General features: G+C 42.0%; 1 protein-coding gene across 3 annotated transcripts in view; it reads left to right on the forward strand.

The window, feature by feature from the left end:
• Positions 1 to 18950, forward strand: part of ADGRD1 (adhesion G protein-coupled receptor D1) — a 316526-nt gene that overhangs the window by 40904 nt on the left and 256672 nt on the right. For all 3 annotated transcript variants that reach the window (XM_061602998.1, XM_061603000.1, XM_061603001.1), the window contains 5 exons: positions 1201 to 1356; positions 6730 to 6789; positions 9390 to 9507; positions 10565 to 10675; positions 15439 to 15514. In XM_061602998.1, the coding sequence (XP_061458982.1) occupies positions 1201 to 1356; positions 6730 to 6789; positions 9390 to 9507; positions 10565 to 10675; positions 15439 to 15514 (521 nt within the window). The remainder of the gene's footprint in view (positions 1 to 1200; positions 1357 to 6729; positions 6790 to 9389; positions 9508 to 10564; positions 10676 to 15438; positions 15515 to 18950) is intronic.

The following is an 18950-nucleotide window of genomic DNA, read 5'->3' on the forward strand; positions in this document are numbered from 1 at the left end:
ACAAGATTGTTGGGAGGATAAGGGGGTGAGGGGAGAGAACCATGTACGCTACCTTCAACAACTCCTTGGAGGAAAGGTGGGATAAATATGTAGTTATTAATAATTATTAATAAAAATAGAAGGAGGGGAAAGAGGAAGGTGTAGAAGGAGGGAGGTACAGATCACACGGAATAAAATGTGAACAAATACTATTAAGCATGTTTAGGCATTCTTTCAACTGGGCATGGGGGTTAAGTGAAAGACTTCATTGAGGAGGAGATTTGAAAGAAGTGGAAGAAAGTAGGCACTTTTTGAGGGAATCTAAGGAACAAGAGGGAAAGTAGGAGCCATTTTAAGGAAGGGACTTATGGGTGGTATAACTGGAGCTGCAAAGGTTGTTGACAAGAGGAAACAAGGGCCATATTCCCTCATGGGCAACCTTTTGGAGGCTGTATACCCAGTGGTAGACAGGGCCAGATACAGAAGTGGGCACAGCAATGGATGTAACTTTTACCTTTGTGTAGTGTTACATTCAAGAGGTGCAAAAGTCAGAGGCTCCCTCCACCTCTCTCAAACAACACATCCTCTGTCCTCCTTCATGGCAAGGAAGGGTCAGTATCGCAGTTTAAGGACACATTCCAACCAGCCAAAAACACTCAAGGAGGGCGTGGTCTCTGGGAACAGTCCCGAGGGCCAAATAGAGAGGTCTAGAGGGCCACACTTGGCACCCAGGACTGAGATTCCCTAACCCTGCTAAAGCTTGCAGTATTGTTGTGGAGAGCTTCTATAGTAAAGATTAAGAGCTTGGCTGGATCTGAGTAACAAGAAAGGTGAATGATTTTGGCAGTGGGTTTTTGGACAGAGGAGAAACATCTGAGGCTTTGATGAGGGAGGACCAGGAAGAAGGTTGCAATAGTAAAATCGCCTATGAAAGACTGTTGGGTTATCCCAAAATTTTCATTGTATTTTTGTGTTTTTAATCTGGAAGCCGTCTTGGGAGCCTTTTCATGGGCAGAAAGGTGGGATAGAAAGTTTCTAAAATAAAATAAGATATCCATTAAATGGATTCTGCAGTAAGAGTAGACATTTATCACTTCTGTTTTGGGTCACAGCATATAGAAGGTCGTGCATTGAACAAAAGCAATCATTTATTTTGATGCCCTCAGAAGATGAGGAGCAGGAAGTGTTAATACATATATCTTTTTTGTGTCAATCTTTCAGCTGTACAGAAATGCCTACCAGCCCATTATAATTAACCTTACGGAGGAGAGACGAAACTTCCATCAACCAGACACCATGTTGGACTATCTGGAAAACATTTCCCATGCTTTACCCAATAAGTCACTTACAGCAAACACTGCCTTCAACCTTACTGAGGTAAATTCTTTTCATTTGTTACTCAGCTTGCTGAGGTACTGACTGAGGTAAATTTCCTTTACCTGTTAATTACTGAGGTAATTTATCAATTCACTGAGGTAAATTTCCTTCACTTATTAGATAATTTCTCACTGTAATTTATAAGTCTCCTGGGGTAAATTGCTTTCATCTGTTAATCAGTGTGCTAAGGTAAATTTCCTCCTCTCTTTATCAAACAAATAAGGCTATTTGTAGAGCTGTCCATAGGGATGAGAGGCAGTGTTTGTACATGGAGAACAATGTTGTGGGGATAAAATGGCAAGATGGCATTTACTTCAGATGTGTTCAAAATGAGAGACAGGTACAATACAACGTGTAAGAATGAAGCAGAAACATTTTTTCCATCTGTGGTGGACATGCTCAGTGGTAAAGAAATATTGATTTACTATCAGAAATGTCATTTACAGAGTTACAAAGATATTGACAAATCTAAATCCTGTAATTCACTCATATTCACATATTTCCAACTGTGCTAGAAGCAAGTACAGTTTAGACCAAGTAGGGGTGTGCATGCATGCCTGAGCATGCATATGTATGTGTGTGTGTGAGAGAGAGAGGGAGGGAGAGAGAGGGAGTCCTTGCCCTCACACAAGAGATGGAAGTGATCAGAGTGTTGAGCAAGTTTTGAGTCTAGTGCTTTTATGGCACTGGTGGGCAAGGATTAGCCCTTGGAGTCAGCTGGTACAGTTAGGATGGCACCCTTGGTGCACAATAGCTCAGTCTGCCAGCCCATAATGGAAGCAGAGCACTGGGGGCACTGGAAGTAAAGCAATAGAGTTTCACTACTAGAAGCCCTGCTTCAAGACCCCACTCCTAGAGACCTGTATCAGGCTACTTGTACTTCCTCTAGGGTAGGGGTGGCTAACCTTTTTTTGGCCCCAGGGATGCATTGTCCATGGGGCTCCATGCATGTGGCCACCTTACACTCTCACAGTGGTGGCTGGGGTCCATTGAGACAGGTGGGGTGGAAGGCGGGGAGGCCAACAGTAGCTGTACCCATAGCTAACGACAGATGGAGCCAACTTATTCTAGCTTTGGCCCCATCCTCCTACCTGCTGACTTCTACAAGGGCAAAACTGAGACCAAAGAAGCTGACAGGAGTGGCTATCCCCTGGGCTGGTTGTAAGTAAGAAGGCAGGAGGCAGGTGGCAGCTGGCTGAGGGTCGGCTGAAGTTGGTGGCGCAGTACCCATTTGCCCAAAAGGACTGGCCTGTCAAAGCACTGGGCTGGCCAGAGAGATTTAAACCCCAGTGCTTTGTAATTTTAAAAGCTTTTTTTTTTGCCACCCTCACCATGATTGTCCATCTCTATTTAATTTTGTTTGGCCATCCCTGCATTAGGGGCTCCAAAAGATTTTTTTCCCTTAGCAGCGGCTGTTGATATAATGTAGGGGGCTCATTGTTTTGTCCTAATAACCATCATGTAAAGCTGGAACAAAGATTTGTTTGGGACTAGGATGGCCACCGACCCGTCCCTGCAAAGAGGAAATGCATAATCAAAAAGGGAGGATGAAAGAGGGCGCAGGCCTGGATAAAGTTTGCATAGTTAATATATACATACAAATTTAGAAAGAATTATTAGAATTTAAATAGGGATACAATACATGTCACCATAGCAGGGAAGACTGTGACTTCTTTTACCTTCACTTTTCATTTGCATCATCTGCAGTTCCTGCTCAGTGTTAGCTGCCAATCGCTTCTTCCCATTCTCACAAGCAGGCATTCCTCCAGGGAGGATTAGTCTCGCTTTTTCCTTGTGGCCATGCCCTCTAGTTATACATTGCAACTCCCTCTGGTTTCTAGGTGACTGAGCATGCTCAGTCTGTTCTACCAGTTGCAGTAGTTTCCTTTTAAAAAAAACCCTGCAAGTGCAAATATCTGTTTTCTCTAGTAGAATACAGCTGAAATTCAAATGTTTGTTTGAGCAGTGTTATGCTTTTGTGCACAAGTTAGAGGGAAAAGAAAATAAAGGCACCATTTGCAGCAACATTAAAAAGGCCAGCAGAATGGAAGAAAGCAACAGGAAGTTGTTTGTCAGCCTACTGGAAATAAAATGAAGAAAGGGAGGAGGAGGGAGTGGGCGTGGAGATGGGAACTATTGACACACCCAACTTAAAAGCATTGGAGCAAAGCATCTGCAAGCACTGGAGAAAGGGAGTAAAGATTTTTTTCTTCCCTTTTTGTATTAGCAGTGGATTGGGTTAGTATGGATTTACAGGGGGAAATCTGCGTGATAGCTTCTGTTTGCCGGTAACGTCATGTGAACCATGCAAATTTAAAGGAGATGTGAGTAGCACCATACACACAGTAAACCACCATGTAGATGAGCCCATGGGTTGGACAGCCTTTTAAATAGAGGCCTGTCCTCTGTAAATTGGACATGGCCCCACCCTATTGTAGGCAGAGGAACTCGTTTATGTATAAGGAAGAAAATGATTTCTATCCAATCTAGGAAAAGGTGTGAGTGGTTCCATCCCTCCAAAGTTTTGGAGGCTGGGGCTAATGATGGACCTGAAAAGATGCAGGGAAGGAACTTCTGCTGTTTCTCAATGAGGCCTTACCCCTTGGGGTTGTGGGTCAGATTAGACTTTGAGAGAGCCACCAGCCCTCACAGGTAGGGATGGACAAATCTGTCAATTTTTGTTTCTCTCAGTTTCTCATTTGTCGAATCTTACGTTCACGTCTTCATATTTCCAGAACAATTCATGATTTTTTTAAAATAAAAAAATGCTTGTAAAAATTTGCTAGCATTTTATAGTGAGGATTTCTCCTAACAAACACATTTTTGTATGCAGTTTTGACTAATATGCACAAATTTTTGTATTTTCCCCTAATACAATGCATTTCTGTATGTCATTTGCACAAATATATGCATGTTTTGGTGCACTTTTCCCTAATATATGAATTTTTGTATTTATTTATTTATTAAATTTATTAGTCGCCCATCTGGCTGGTGCTCCACCCACTCTGGGTGATGCACAACATAAAACATACAATTCACATTAAAACCTTAAAATTCCAACAGTAACACTAAAACCTAACCCACCCCAAAGGCCTGCCTGAATAGCCAGGTTTTCAAGGTCCGGCGGAAACTCATTATGGAGGGGGCATGGTGGATGTCATTTGGGAGGGAATTCCATAGAGTGGGTGCCATGATTGAAAAAGCCCTCTCCCTAGTTCTCACCAGTCTAGCTGATTTCACTGGTGGGACGGAGAGGAGGTCTTTTGAGGCTGATCTTGTTGGGTGGCCGAAACCGTGCAGAGTTTTAAAGGTCAAAACCAACACTTTGAATTGGTCCTGGAAAGCAACTGGTAACCAGTGCAACTCCTTCAGCACTGGAGTAATGTGGTCTCGGCGGCGGCTACCCTTAATCAGGTGAGCCGCCGCATTCTGTACCAGTTGCAGCTTGTACACACCATTTGATTGGAGAACTGGGTTGCTGATTTTGGAGAGGTGTAAATTTTGAAGGACAGCTGTGCTTCATTTCATATATTGGCTTGAGAAGTGTAAATCAGGTAGCTTCTCATTAAAATAGAAACAAAACTGAATTTCTCCTCCATCCCGACTCAGTGGCCATTTACCACTTGCTACTGCTCAGGGAGACCTTGTGCTGTCTTCTGGAGATTTTTCAGTATCAGCCCCATTATGTGGCTGAGCTAAATGGCTCCTGCACTCTGTCCTTTTTTATTTCTTTGTACATTATGGTCAGCTTTGCCTGGAGGATTTTGAGCTCACTAGGGTCGAGAAGCCACTCTCTGCTAACAAAACTCTGGCAATTATTTCAGTGGCAGGCGGATTATTCCCCTTTTAGGGCTCGCTGGGACAATGGCTGTGATAATAATCAGCTGTGATTTTTGACCATAATTGTGCTGCTGTCGGTAGTGGGAGCAGAGACACTGATTATTTGCCCAGATGAAAATGAAAATAAATAAAATATTAGTTTCTCCCCCTTCAATATTTTTTGTATGCCTCTTGAATTTATTAACTGAAGGCTAAACTGGATGCCTTTAGCCATCGTGTAGGTATTTTTTAAATATAAAAAGTAAATAGGTGGGGGAGTGAGACAGACTGGGATTGTGGCACATGTATTTATTATTACATTTTTATCCCACCTTTCTTCCAAGGAGCTCAAGGTGGAGAACAAACATGGTTCTTCCCCTCGTAATTTTATCCTCACTACAACCCTGTACGGTAGATTAGGCTGAGGGCCTGTGAGTGGCCCAAGGTCACCCAGGGAGCTTCATGGCCAAGTGAGGATTTGAAATCTGGTTTCCCAGGGAAGAGGAGAAGGATTGTGAAACCTTTGATCTCCGCCATACTCCCAATTGTAACCAAGCAAGGGGGGGGCACACCTGAAATTCCCAAATGAACATATGATCTACTATAGGGGTGGGGAACCTTTTTTCAGCCTAAGGGCCATATTCCCTTTTACACAGCCTTCTGGGGGCCACATGCCAGTGGTGGGCAGGGCTACTGGCAAAATGGGTGGAGTAATGAATGTACATTTTACCTTTGTCCGGCAGGCTAGTTCCTATGCACACTCACCCACCCCTCTCTGTCCTCCATCCAGACAAGCAAGAGACATGATCAGAGTTCAAGGACAGTCACAGGCAGGGAAAAATGCTCAAGCAGAGTGCAAAGCAGGGCCAGTGAGGGGTGTGGCCTGGGAAAAGGGGGTGTGGTGTGGGAAGAGTCCTGTAGAATCCCTGGTTGATCCAAATTGGCCCAGTCCAGGATTCGTCCAGAGCACTTGCACAGCCCCGGTGGAAATATCATAAACTAACTGAATTAATGCAGTGTTGGGACTGGAAATAAAACTGTGATAAACTGTTGCAGAAATGGGTCCCTTTTCTTGTTTGTTGGAATAATTGCTGCAGATATTCTCAGTGATATAGATTCTGTCTGGCAAATGATGTTTCTTTTTAAAGTAATATCTTTTTTTTTAAAAAAATATAAGCTTATTTAGATTCTGCAGGCATCTCGCATCCCCTTTGTCCCCTCCAAGGTTTAGTCAGTTTCATACATTTTCGATGTTGGCTTTAATATTGTGAGCGGGGGAACAAATTAATGCTAATGTAATCTGAGTTTTATTGCCCTGTTAGTGTCAGTAAATGCCCTTCTGCTTTAAAATATTACTGTACAATATTTAATGATCCAAGCATCAGGCAAGGGTGTTGGTCTGTGACATGCATGAATGTGCCTCTATTATTTCAGAGTGGATATATACGCCTAGGGGTTCCCCGGCTCAAATGCTATTTCTTGGAAGAAGGAGGGGGCATAGGCAGTGCATGTTAATATTATAACAAAAATAACCTGGGCTTTATTTATTTGTAGGCTTTCTTTCAAACTGTGGAAGGTGTGCTTTCATTACCAGGCTGGCTTGATATGTCACAGGTAATGCCCTGCTACACATTGCATGCAAATATCTATCTTTCCAATTTCAAGATTTTATTTATTTATTTATTTTAGTGAAGTAGTGAAAGAGAAGGGATGTGACACCCTTTTCTCATCCACTACTTCTCCCCTCCAAACTGCCTCTCTCATGCTGTTTTTCTGCTAAACATATATTTGCTGTTGCAGGTGATGTAGAAGTTCTGTTCAGGGTGTTCAGTGATGGCCCATTTGCTCTAGGGATAGATAGATGGATGGGTCTGTTTCTGATCCGGATTATTTTTGCATGTGTTAATTTCAAAAGGCATTTCTGTTTTATTTCCATCTCAAACTATGGTTAAAAATAATAAACTTGCAAATTATTTTTGCATGCTTTTTATATTGTTTATTTATTATTTAAATGTGTATGCTACCTTTCCATATAAAAGTGCTCAAAGAGGCTCACAACAGAACAACTAAAATGCAGATCAATACATCATTACAATAGCAAGCAACTACTAAATCTTGAGATACATTGCCCTGGCTACATTTGAAAGTATTTCTCATGGACATCAATTTTGTGTGGATACCTATTTGGACATATGGAGGGCTTATATTAACTTAGATGTTTAACTTAAGATGGATGTACTGGCAATGATTGTATCTTTAAGGTGAGCTGATTGGTGGCTTTTTAAAATTATATGTTATTTCTTTAAAAAAAATTGTTTACTTATTTATAATCGTTTTCCTTTTCCCCATCTTTTCTCTCTGTCTTTCTTCCTCTGTCTGTCTTTTTAAATTTGCAAATAAAAAAATACAAATTTTTGCATACTAAAGGACATGTTTTGGTACATTTTTGAAGATGTTGACTATACCTCAAAATTCAAAGCTGTACAAAAACCTAGGGATAATTGCATTCTCATCTTCATAATCAGGGAATTTGTTTGGGAAGTGCAAATCAGATCAATTTGTCTAAAAATAAGGAAATTCTTGAGCATCCTGAATTTGCACGCGCGCACACACATCCTTACCTCTTGAAGTTGCAACTACCAGTTGATTAACACATATGTATTAGAACCAGTTCATGATGTCAACCCTTGGACAAAAATCACTTTCCAGCATATGGAGTAGTTCTCTCATTTGACTGAGATTCATCAAACTGAAGAGAGATCAAGTCCTATGGGGAAATGTTGAATGGCTTAAAAGTGTTTAGCCTGAAGGAGAGATGATTAAGAGGTGATCTGATTGCCATCTTCAACTATTTGAAAGGCTGTTGCATATATAATGGAATAATCCCCTCCCCCCCTCCATTGCTCGAGATGGTAGGACCTGAACCAGTGGGTTCAAATTGCAGGAAAGGGGATTTAAACTAAGCATTTAGAAGAACTACTTGATGGTATTCAACAGTGGAAGAGGCTGTCTTGGAGGGTGATGGACTCTCAGTCAGAGGTTTTTAAACAGAGTCTGGTTGGCCACCTTTAAGGAATATTATAGGTACAGATTTCCTGCATTGGCAAGGGGCAGGGCTAGATGACCTTAGAAATCCCTTCCACATCTGTGATTCTATTTACATGCATGTGTGGATCAGGCCACAATCGTGCCTAATGTGTTCCCTCCTCAGTTTGGAACATTCTTTATAGTGGAATGGAGAGGGAGATCCTAGACCCTCTTCTTCCTCTACCTGAAGTTCGCAGGAAAATAAAGTTGCTAAACCCGATCTATGCTCCTCTGCAGAATGTCCCCTGCAGATGGCCAGAGGATGGTACTGCAGCTACCAGTGCATCAGGGATCAGGTGACCCAAGGAGCCAATAGGATTCCATCTGCTCTTATGAAGCTGTTGACTCTGGATGATTCCTGAGTCAGAGCATCTCGACTGGCCTGCTTGTAGACTACCTATATCTAAGCAACAGAAGACAAATTTCCAGAAACCCAAGTGAAAATGAATGTTATAAAAAATAATAGTTATTTGAATATAAACAGCAGTTATTTGCTGCTGCAGTTGATATTGGTATACTTCTTGCCCAGGATTCAAAATTTTCTCAATTTTGTATTATAGTTCTTTGAGTTACAACCTTTTAGGTTGAATTCAAATGATTATGTATTCACAGAAGGATCAAAATTAACGGAATAACACATCCCTGAAAGAAAAGAAAGAAAAATATTTGAGGCACTGAAGGGATTTAAGGCAGCCATCTATTAATGATTCTCCAGTTTGATTCTGAAGAAGTATGAAACAAACAGTCCTAGAGATCTCATTAGTTTATCATCTGTATTGTTGGGAGAACTTCTTTGTTTTGTATATAGTGACTATAGCTTGGAGAATTTGTATTTGTATTTTGTAATTTTGTACTTTATTCACACATGTTTGCACATGTTTACATGTCCAGTGTTCAAACTATTATTTTTATATAATTCATTTTCACTTGGGTTCTTGTGACTTTGTCTTTTGTTACTTAAATTTGGGGACCATCTCCGTTTATTTTACTACCTATATCTGCCATTTCTTTGCCCCTTCAATAAGCAATTTTCTGATCCCTCAGTCCTACAATCTGCCTTGGGCCAAAGATTCCCTTTGCTACTCCACATGTTCATAATTACATCTCTTTTTCCATTTGCTTCCTAGACAACACCCATGGCTGGAGACTTAGTTGAAACAATTGACAGTGTGATGTTTCACATTGGGCACAATCTGGGAGGAAGCACATCAGCCATAACTGTCGAAGGCACATCATCTGTGGCAGGTAAGGTTTATTTGACACATGCTGTACCTGTCCTGAAACAAGAGTCTGGATAATGGCAACGTGACAGTTCCATGTCTGCAGCTTTTCACTTGGTGACAAGGGACAGGAAGGTTTCCCTTTATAACTGGGGGTGGGTGGTGGGTGGGAAAGACTGCATCCATCACAAAATGCGTTTATACAGTGAATGCAGAAAAGGAAGAAAATGAATCAATCACGTTTGACTCGGTTGTACACACATCAGGTCTCCAAAAGTGGATTTCTCATGGCTACATATTTCACATGATTATTGCAACTATCTGTTGATGGTGGGGATGGAAGGATCTTCCAATTTCATTTCTTTCAGTTTCTCATTTTCCCTCTCTTAAAATCAGTTCTTCACACTTCTGCATCAATTTGAGGGTTTTTTAAAAAATATTTCTCCTAATGAACACATTTTTGTATGCAGTTTTGACTAATGTACAAATTTTTGCAAGCCATTTCTGCTAGTATTTTGTATGTTACTCTCATTTGTATGCCCCCTTTCCCCTAATATAAGCATTTTTGTGAACATTGGTTGGAGAACTGCATTGCAAAATGCAGATGTGTGTGAATTTCTAAGGGTTGCTGTGTTTCGTTTCTCGTACTTTGAAAAGTGTGAATTGGACAGATTCGGCTTTACATGCAAACTGAATTGACTTCCCCCCCCCATCCCTACTAAACCAGTGCCTTCGCAGTTAGGGTCTGTTGGTGCCCCTACGTTTTACAGCACATGATTCCATGGAAAGCTGCTATGTATCATACCAGAGAGAACACAACGAAAGTGGCCTTTTCTACTTACACAGCTACCTTGCTCTGTTTGGTGCCTGTTGGAAAAGGATAGGCTAACTTCTCCTTATTTGTTCCTTTTGACTTATAAAACCTTTGAATGTTTTCCTTCGCTGTTTTCTGCAAGGATACAATATTGTAGTTGATATTAAAAGATGAAATTTTGGTGTGTTTTTTAAGGAACTTAAGAAGTAAATATGATTGATTGATTGTCATCCCCCCCCCATTTTTCCTTGTTTGCATTATTACACAGATTACTCTTTGGTCAAATTGCCTCCTCAACATCTGAATGCACCTCACTACCGGTTCCCATTGAAAGGGCAGAGTTATATCTCCATCCCTGGTGAAGCTTTCCAGTACAAAGGTAAGGGAAGGATTTATGTGAGGGAAGGGCTTACCATCCTTTTTGAATTGAACATATGGACTGCCTTCATCTGAGCCATACAGTCTAGCCCACATTGCCATGCAGATGTGTCTGGAATGCGACTCCCATCATCCTTGGACAATGGCTATGTTGGCCAGGGATGATGGGAGGTGTAGTCCAATAACTTCTGGAGGGCACCTTATTGGCTACCCCTGATCTAGCCTGATAATGGCTACATTCGTGTGCTGTAGTCAATTAGGGTTGCTGGCTTAATGAGCAGCATGCTGGTACATCTTGTCTGATCACTCTCTCTGCACTCCTTCCCTGGGGCGAGCAGGAGAAACTGACCAGGAAGCCACAATGAACTACATTATTCATCTCTCTGTCAGCTGTGGTGGAATTATGTAACTTATGCAATTTATGTAATTAATTATGTAAGTCATGTAAATTGCATTGTCATTAGGTTATTCTACCCCATTCATTTTAGTGCAAAGGAAATGTAATGCAAAAGGGGGATGGGGAATGTAACCAATTATGTGTCATTTGTGGGCTGAAAGCAACAACAGTAGCAAATACTGATTGTATCTGCCAATTGATTTCTGTTCCAGATATGGGATGAATAAGTGAATATTGGCAATTTTTGCTCCTCTTTTCACTGGAATTCTCTGACATCCCTATAATACAATCCTTTATCGCTTTACTCAGAAGCAAGGTCCGCTGTGCTCAAAGGTGGTTAGGTTACTCCCTAATACAGGGATAGGGAACCTGTGATCCTCTAGATGACGCTGGACTACGACTCCCAGCATCCCTGACCATTAGCCATGCTGTCTGGATCTGGGTAGGAGGTGGAGTCTAACAACATCTAGAAGCCACTACGTACCCAGTGCGTATAAGATTGCAGGCTTACAGTGCAATCCTGCCTATGTGGGTTTACTTGGAATGAAGCCCTACTGTGTTTCCTGAGGGTGACGCCTTGGGAGGCATGCAGTAGAACTGCAGCCTTAATCAGGCTTCTCTTCACTCACTGAGTTGGAGGTGAGAGATGCAGACAGGAATGCTGAGCTGCAAATAGGAATTTAGGAGGAAGGCTAGAACATGGAGCCAAACTGGGGTTAGTCTTTGAGCCAAAAACAATAAAGGCTTGCTGGGGCAGCCTGGCTCTCCTCTTCAGTTCCTGCCTGATTCAAAGGGCTTCCACATGTCAGTCATAAAGTGAGGAGGACTCCTAAGAGGGTAATGAAAGAACATGGAATAATGTTCACTAAAAAGAAAAAAAAGCATTTAGGACGCAGAAAATTGCAAACAATATCCATAAAGATCAGATACAAAAATCTGGAAAGGAAGCAAAATATCAAACCTAATCAAATACCCCTATATGAATCAGGGATCAAGTGTCCCAAGGATCAGGAAAAGGAAAAAAAAATTAAGTGCAAAATGTCATCTACTGCTATCAAATGAAATGGAATACTTCTTGTCTTACATTTACAAGTGCTACGAGCTTAAGGATCCTAAGCAAGATGTTGTTGAAGGCCCTGCTTGTACGTCTTTATTCCTGTTCAAGTGCTCTATAAATGAGCACTGACATTCCAAAGAATGTTTAGCCATATTCAGGCAAATCGCTCACGCATTCTGTCAACATGTGAGTGGGGAACAGAGCCATGCCAGCTAGCACCCCTAATGAGCCAGTGTGGTGTAATGGCTAGAGTACTGGCCTGTGGCCTGGATTCGAGTCCCCTATAAAGCTCATTGGGTGACCATGAGCCAGTCACTGACTCTCAGCCTAACCTACCTCACAGGGTTGTTGTGAGGATCAAATGGAGAAGGGGAGAGCCACATGTACACCACTTTGAGCTCCTTGTTTATAAACAAACAAACAAACAAACAAATTTGCACCTGCCACCTAGCTCCATTGTCTGACATCCACATGTACAGTATGAATGCATGCAGAGAGGGAGCCTTTGCATGTACAGCTGTAAGCACAAAGGCTTCCACATGTTCTAGAATTCTTATGATCAGTTCCCTCCTTGCAAACCTTTGCCCTGTATGTGTGGACACCAGGTAGGTGGGGGGTCAGAGTGTGCAGTGTCAGGGGTAGCATAGTCACATCTGTGCCATCAATTTAAAGCACAATTAATGCACATGGCTTCCCCCAAAGAATCCTGGGAACTGCAGTTTCTTAAGGGTGCTGGAGACTGAAGCTCTGCAAGGAGTAAACCACAGTTCTCAGAATTCATATGGGGAAATCATGCATGTTAAACATGCTTTAAATGCATAATGTGGATGTAACATGAACATTTCTCCTGAATAAAGCTCCGGGATGGGCTAATTACATACTGAATGCCCGTTGTTGTATACAGCATATGTTGTTATTTTTGTTACTGCTGATTATATTGTATTTTATTGTAATTATTGTATTTTATTGAAATTTAATATGTACATCGCCTAGAGTGGCTTCGGCCAGATAGGCGACCTAAAAATTAAATTTACATTTACATTTACATTTTTTTATTAGTTTTAATTCCATCCCATAATCCTTTATAGCAAGCACCTAATGCATCAAAATCCTCTGCCACATATTCTGTCTCCACTCACCCAATCTAGTTTTTGCAATGGTTTCTAGTAACTGGCCAGCAATATTAGAGCATCATTCCTGACAATTTTACATTTCATGTGACTCACATCCTTATTAACATTGAGTAAATCCTGTTCATTGTTAACAGCCGCATCTATGCTGTACACTCAAACTGTGTCGGTTCGTTGCAGCAAAAAGAGCAAAACTGTTTCAGGGGACATTGGAATGGAAATGGACTGCCTTAAAGACAGAATTATTGTGCAGCAATAGATCTTAATAAGGTGCCATGAGACTCTTCACTGTTTAAACTAGTTTAGCAGCTGTTCTTTCTCCCCGTGGAATTCTAGGAACTGCAGTTTTGTGGGACAGATTAAGAACCTTCACCTAATTATGCTTCCCAGGATGCTTGGGGGGAGGGTGAGTGGGAAAGGAGTGAATGTTGGAAGGTTCAGAACAAACAAAATAAAGTACAGTAGGGCCCCGCTTATACGGCGGGTTAGGGACCAGGACCCCGCCGTAAAGCGGAAATTGCCGTAAAGTGCAACCCATAGACTATAATGGGGCCATCGCGCGAAAATGTTGCAAAATGCCGCAAAATGGGCTTTAAAAGGGGGAATTTCCCGCTGCCGCATTAGCGGAACACTGGAATGCGAAGCGCCGGTAAGCGGGGCCCTACTGTACTTCTTCATGTAGCACATACAGTAGGGTCTCGCTTACCGGCACTTCGCATTCCAGCATTCCGCTAATGCGGCGGCAGGAAATTCCCCCTTTTAAAGCCGATTTTGCGGCATTTTGTGACATTTTCGCGTCATTTTTGCGCGATGTCTCCATTATAGTCTATGGGTTCCACTTTATGGTGATTTCTGCTTTACAGCGGGGGCCTGGTCCCTAACCTGCCATATAAGCGGGGCCCTACTGTACAGTAGTTAAATTATGGAATTTGGTCCCACAAGAGGCAGTGATGGCCACCAACTTGAAAGAGGATTCAACAAAATCATGGAGGATAGATAAGGCTATCATATGCTCTGCTTCCATGATCAGTATCTGAATACCAGTTGCTCAAAAACTGCAGGAAGAGAGAGCACTGTTGCAGTCAGGTCCTGCTTGCACTCAGGCTTCCCACAGGCATTTGGTTGGCCACTGTGAGAACAGGATGCTGGACTAGATGGGTCCTAGGCCTGATCTTCTTATGTTCTTATGAAGCCACAACTGCTGAACTGGATGGTATAAAACAGATTTAGCTTTGCAATATAGACAGTACCTTAAAGATCTGTTTATGAAGGTAGGGGAGGAAATAGCTTGGATTATCTGTACTGCGGTTCTCCAGATGACCTTTTTATTGAGCATTCATCCTGACTGACTTAGACAAAGTTTACATGGAGGTTAGACTATATCAGGTCTTTATTAAGCATTTGTTCCAATTTGTTTGTTGAGAAGTTATATGGCAATGAGGATTTATCTTGATTTCCCTGTGCAGTGTTTATATGTCTTCCCAGTGATTGTTGGTTCATCCCATACTTTTCAGTGCCTTTTCGCCATCATTTTTCAGAGGACTGCATAAACACCATACAGACTTTAAAGCACATTTAAAACACATCTCCCCCAAGAATCCTGGGAACGGTAGTTTGTTAAAGGGTTCTGGGAATTGTATCTATGTGAGGGGCAAACAACAGTTCTCAAGATTATTTTGGGGGAGCGGGGCTGGAATATGCTTTAAATGTATGGTGGGTACGCAGCCTGCAAAAAGTCTTTTAGTTTTCAAAGTGAATTTGCTGTGATACAATCCATTTTCATTAGGTAAACTTAAATGTCCGGTGTGTGCTTAAATTGTTCCCGTTCTAGGAGCCACTGTAGTTACACATTTTCCCTTTCAGTTCCAAGCCATTTTGAGAAGGTTATATAGCACATGAGAGTGAATAATTTAGCAGCCTCATTACATTATCATAGCAGTGAGAAGTTCACACCGTCTCCTGTGGTGATATTCCTTTTCCAAAATTGTGTGTGTGTTGGGCTCATTGTTTCTTTGGGAGAGTAATTGGAAGCCTCATTAGAGCAGAAGTGGGAAAGGATGATTGAGGCTAAAGCTGTCAATTTACAATGTGTTTTTAAACTGTGATCCCCTGCCCACCCTAACTTTTTCTCTAGTTGTAACACTGGCATGTAATAAACATTACTTCTCCTCACTTCACAGCCTGGATTACTATTGTGGGACTTCTTTACCATACCATGCACCAGTACTTCCAAAGTATCAAACCGATGGAAACAGAGTAAGTTCCTTTACAGATATGACAAGCTGGTTGTGCATGATAGCAATAATATCACAAGTGGGCCCCCGCAAAAGAATACTACTTGTGTGAGAGAGGCTGCATACACACAACATTTTATTCTAGAATCAATGGAGAAAGAGTACTTGCTTTCTACCTAGTCCACACACAATGTAGATCTGTTGCCTATTTTTTTTTTTTTGGCCTCTGAAAAGGGCTTCTTGAGATACTGGTTTTCATTCCAGAAATAAAAGCTCATTGCAGATTGATTCTGCATCCCCCCTCAGTGTGTCCCTTTGAAAACAGATAAAAACAGATGCAGGTGGTCTCAGCAATGGGGGATATAGCCACATCTGCCCAGTGATGTTGTGGGTGGTGTCAAGATTGCATGGGGCACATGCAGGGAGGAAAAGGTGTGGCTAACCTATATAGATGAGGGTTTTCAAATGTGTATGAAGTAGGCACCCACCCTTGTGGACAGCAGGATCTAGAATCAATATCGATTAGAAGCAGAATGTTGAGTATGAGTATGAACAGTTCCAGATTGTACACAAATGGGGTACGCAGCCTGAGCCTTCAAAGCTCTCCTTTCGTGGATAGTATGAGAGACACCTGAGAACCTTTGAAGGCACAGATCAGGTCTCCAAGCCTGATACACACTTTCACATCACTTTTTCTTCAGGTTGGGTGGCTGCTGTAAATCCACTAAACAGCCTTTGATAAATGTCCCTTTCTCTTCTTGCACAACTTTCTTTCAGGGTTACTTTTCAGGGTTGTTGTAACAACTGTTGCAGCAATGGGTTGTATCCAATAGTAGTCCTATATAGAGTAGGCCCATTGACATTTATTGGACATAACTAAATTAGGTTCATTAATTTTAATGGGACTCCTCTGAGCAGAACTAACATTGGATACAGCCTAATGGATGTGAACTGTTTTGTGTACTCTGAAATGCAATGGCCAAGATATAAAGCAGGACTGAGCTGCTTCTTTAGCATGACCAAGGGGGTCTTCAGGCTTGTGTGCCCCCTCCCCAATACCACTGGGAAGCCAAATTTGAAACTGAGGCAGCTTTTAAAAGCAGAGTGTGATATGGATTGGCAAGGTAGCTGGCCCTTTCTGACGTCACTGGCTTCAGATTCATTTCTGGGACAATTCAAAGTTTGGCTTTGACCTATGCAGCTCTATATCAGCCTTCTCCAACCTAGTGCTTCCAGCTATTTTGGACTACAATTCCCATCAACTTAGCCAGCATAGGGATGATTTGCTGCCTAGTTCCGATTTGCTTGTATTCCTATAGTCGGTCGGATTCCAATCTGCCCCTTTTTTGTTCCAGCTAGCTTTTGCACGTGTCGATTTTATCCACTGTTTTATTTTTGTTGGTGAAAATTTTTTGCATAATTTTTAGTGTTAATGCTTATGTAAATGATCACAGTGTTCCATTTGGTCCCCCCCTATTTACATATCAATGAGGCAGATAATTACTTTTGAGTCTGTCTCTTGCCTTAAGTTAATGGATGTTAATGGCGATCGTTATCACACCTACACGACCGTTATGAACACATCAACTTAGAGGAAATACAGTTATGAAGATAATTATGTAAAATCGGGGAAAATCTGTGCCAATTACAGCCGTGGCCTTCCGCAAGAAATCAGTGCCAGTCTGAAAAGACAGCTGATTGTCGGATTCAGTTGAAATCCAGTATTAAGTCCGATTTAGCAGATATTCTCTTCCATCCATAAGCCAGCATGGCAAAAAGTCAGAGATGATGAGAGTTGTAGTCCAAAACATCTGGAGGGCACCAGGCTTGGTGAAGTCTGGTCTACATGGCTTGAGACCTTGGTACCTGATGGACTGTGTCCTCCTATATTTAGCTACTTGTATCCTAAGATCATCATTTGGGGCCCTTCTACATGTGTGCCCCCTCAGTCTGAAGTCTGGAGAGTGGTCATGCGAGAGAAGGCCTTTTTGGTGGTGGCACCCCTATCTTGGCTATGGAATGCTCTCAGTAGGGATGACTGCCGGGCATCCATGTTGTTCTTTCAGGCTAAGCCTTTTTCTATTATCCAGGCCTTTTATGATCTTGTTGTTTTAGTCCCTGTGGTACGATTGGTGATCTGAGTGCCTGTATTTGCTGATTGTTTTTAGCATCTGTTTATTGCATGTTACTGTGCTACTCTTTCTGTATTTGGGTTTTCTGCTGGGTTAGAGTTTTAAGACTTGTTGGGGAGGTGGTAAAAAAAGTATGGTGGTGTTCTGAGTAGTATCTAATGCTAGTCCTACTCAGAGTAGACCCACTGAAGTTAACGGATGCCTAACTTTGGTTCATTAATTTCAGTGGGTCTATTCTGAGTAGGATATAGTGGAATGCAACCCTATGTTTTTAAAACAGATTTTGTATGATGCCTAGAGAACTTGCTTTATGAGGTGTTTAAATGCATCCAAAGAAAGTCAGAACTCCTACTGGATATGCTGTGTAGCTCTTTGTATCCCTGCCTAGGTAAATAATCATTATTTCTACTCATCACCCTTACCCCAAGTTTATGGTTTGCTTCTCCTTTTGTAAAGTTCTAATCTTGTTTGCACTTTAAATAGCGCGATGGACTAAAACCAACATAAAGGTAAAGGTGTCCCTGCACTTGTAGTGCGAGTCGTTTCTGACTCTTAGGGTGACGTCTTGCGACGTTTACAAGGCAGACCGTATATATGGGGTGGGATTGCCAGTTCCTTCCCCAACCTTTCTTTACCCCCCAGTGTATGCCGGGTACTCGTTTTACCGACCACAGATGGATGGAAGGCTGAGTGGACCTCGACCCCTTTTACCGGAGATTCGACTTCCTCCTTCCGTTGGAATCAAACTCCGGCCGTGAGCAGAGCTTTCGGCTGCGTTACCGCCGCTTACCACTCTGTGCCACGGTCTTTGCGCCACGGAGGGTCTTAACCAACATAGTGGTGAACTATTACATTCTTCCTCCTCCACCTTTCCCATATGCCACGGGCTAATTTTTACACCACCAAAGCAGATAAGGCATCAGGAGCCATGTACTTTGTGAATTGTGCTCGTGATCTGTCCTGCAGATTAAAAAAAAAAGGGGGGGCAACTAGGAGCAATATACCATTCAAAAGGACAGCTCAGCTCTGACCCAGGAATGTTCCAAGCCAATTCAACACAGTGAGATCTCTGATAATTCTATTCTCCCCCCTTTTTAGCATAGTCTAAATGTATTTGCTCAGGTAATCCGTATAGAAAGAAATGGACTCATGGAGTGGCATTTCTCCTCCCTTTCTATCATCCTGTATCTAAGGATGGAAAGATCTGTCTGTTTCGATTCTCTCAGTTTCCCATTTTTCTGATGTTAAATGTATTACTCTGTAGACGTTGGATTTTAAACTCCCATAATTCCTGACCACTGGCCATGCTGGCCGGGCAGGTGGGAG

Source organism: Rhineura floridana, chromosome 19 (genome assembly GCF_030035675.1).
Source record: "Rhineura floridana isolate rRhiFlo1 chromosome 19, rRhiFlo1.hap2, whole genome shotgun sequence".
NCBI classification, from domain to species: domain Eukaryota; kingdom Metazoa; phylum Chordata; class Lepidosauria; order Squamata; family Rhineuridae; genus Rhineura; species Rhineura floridana.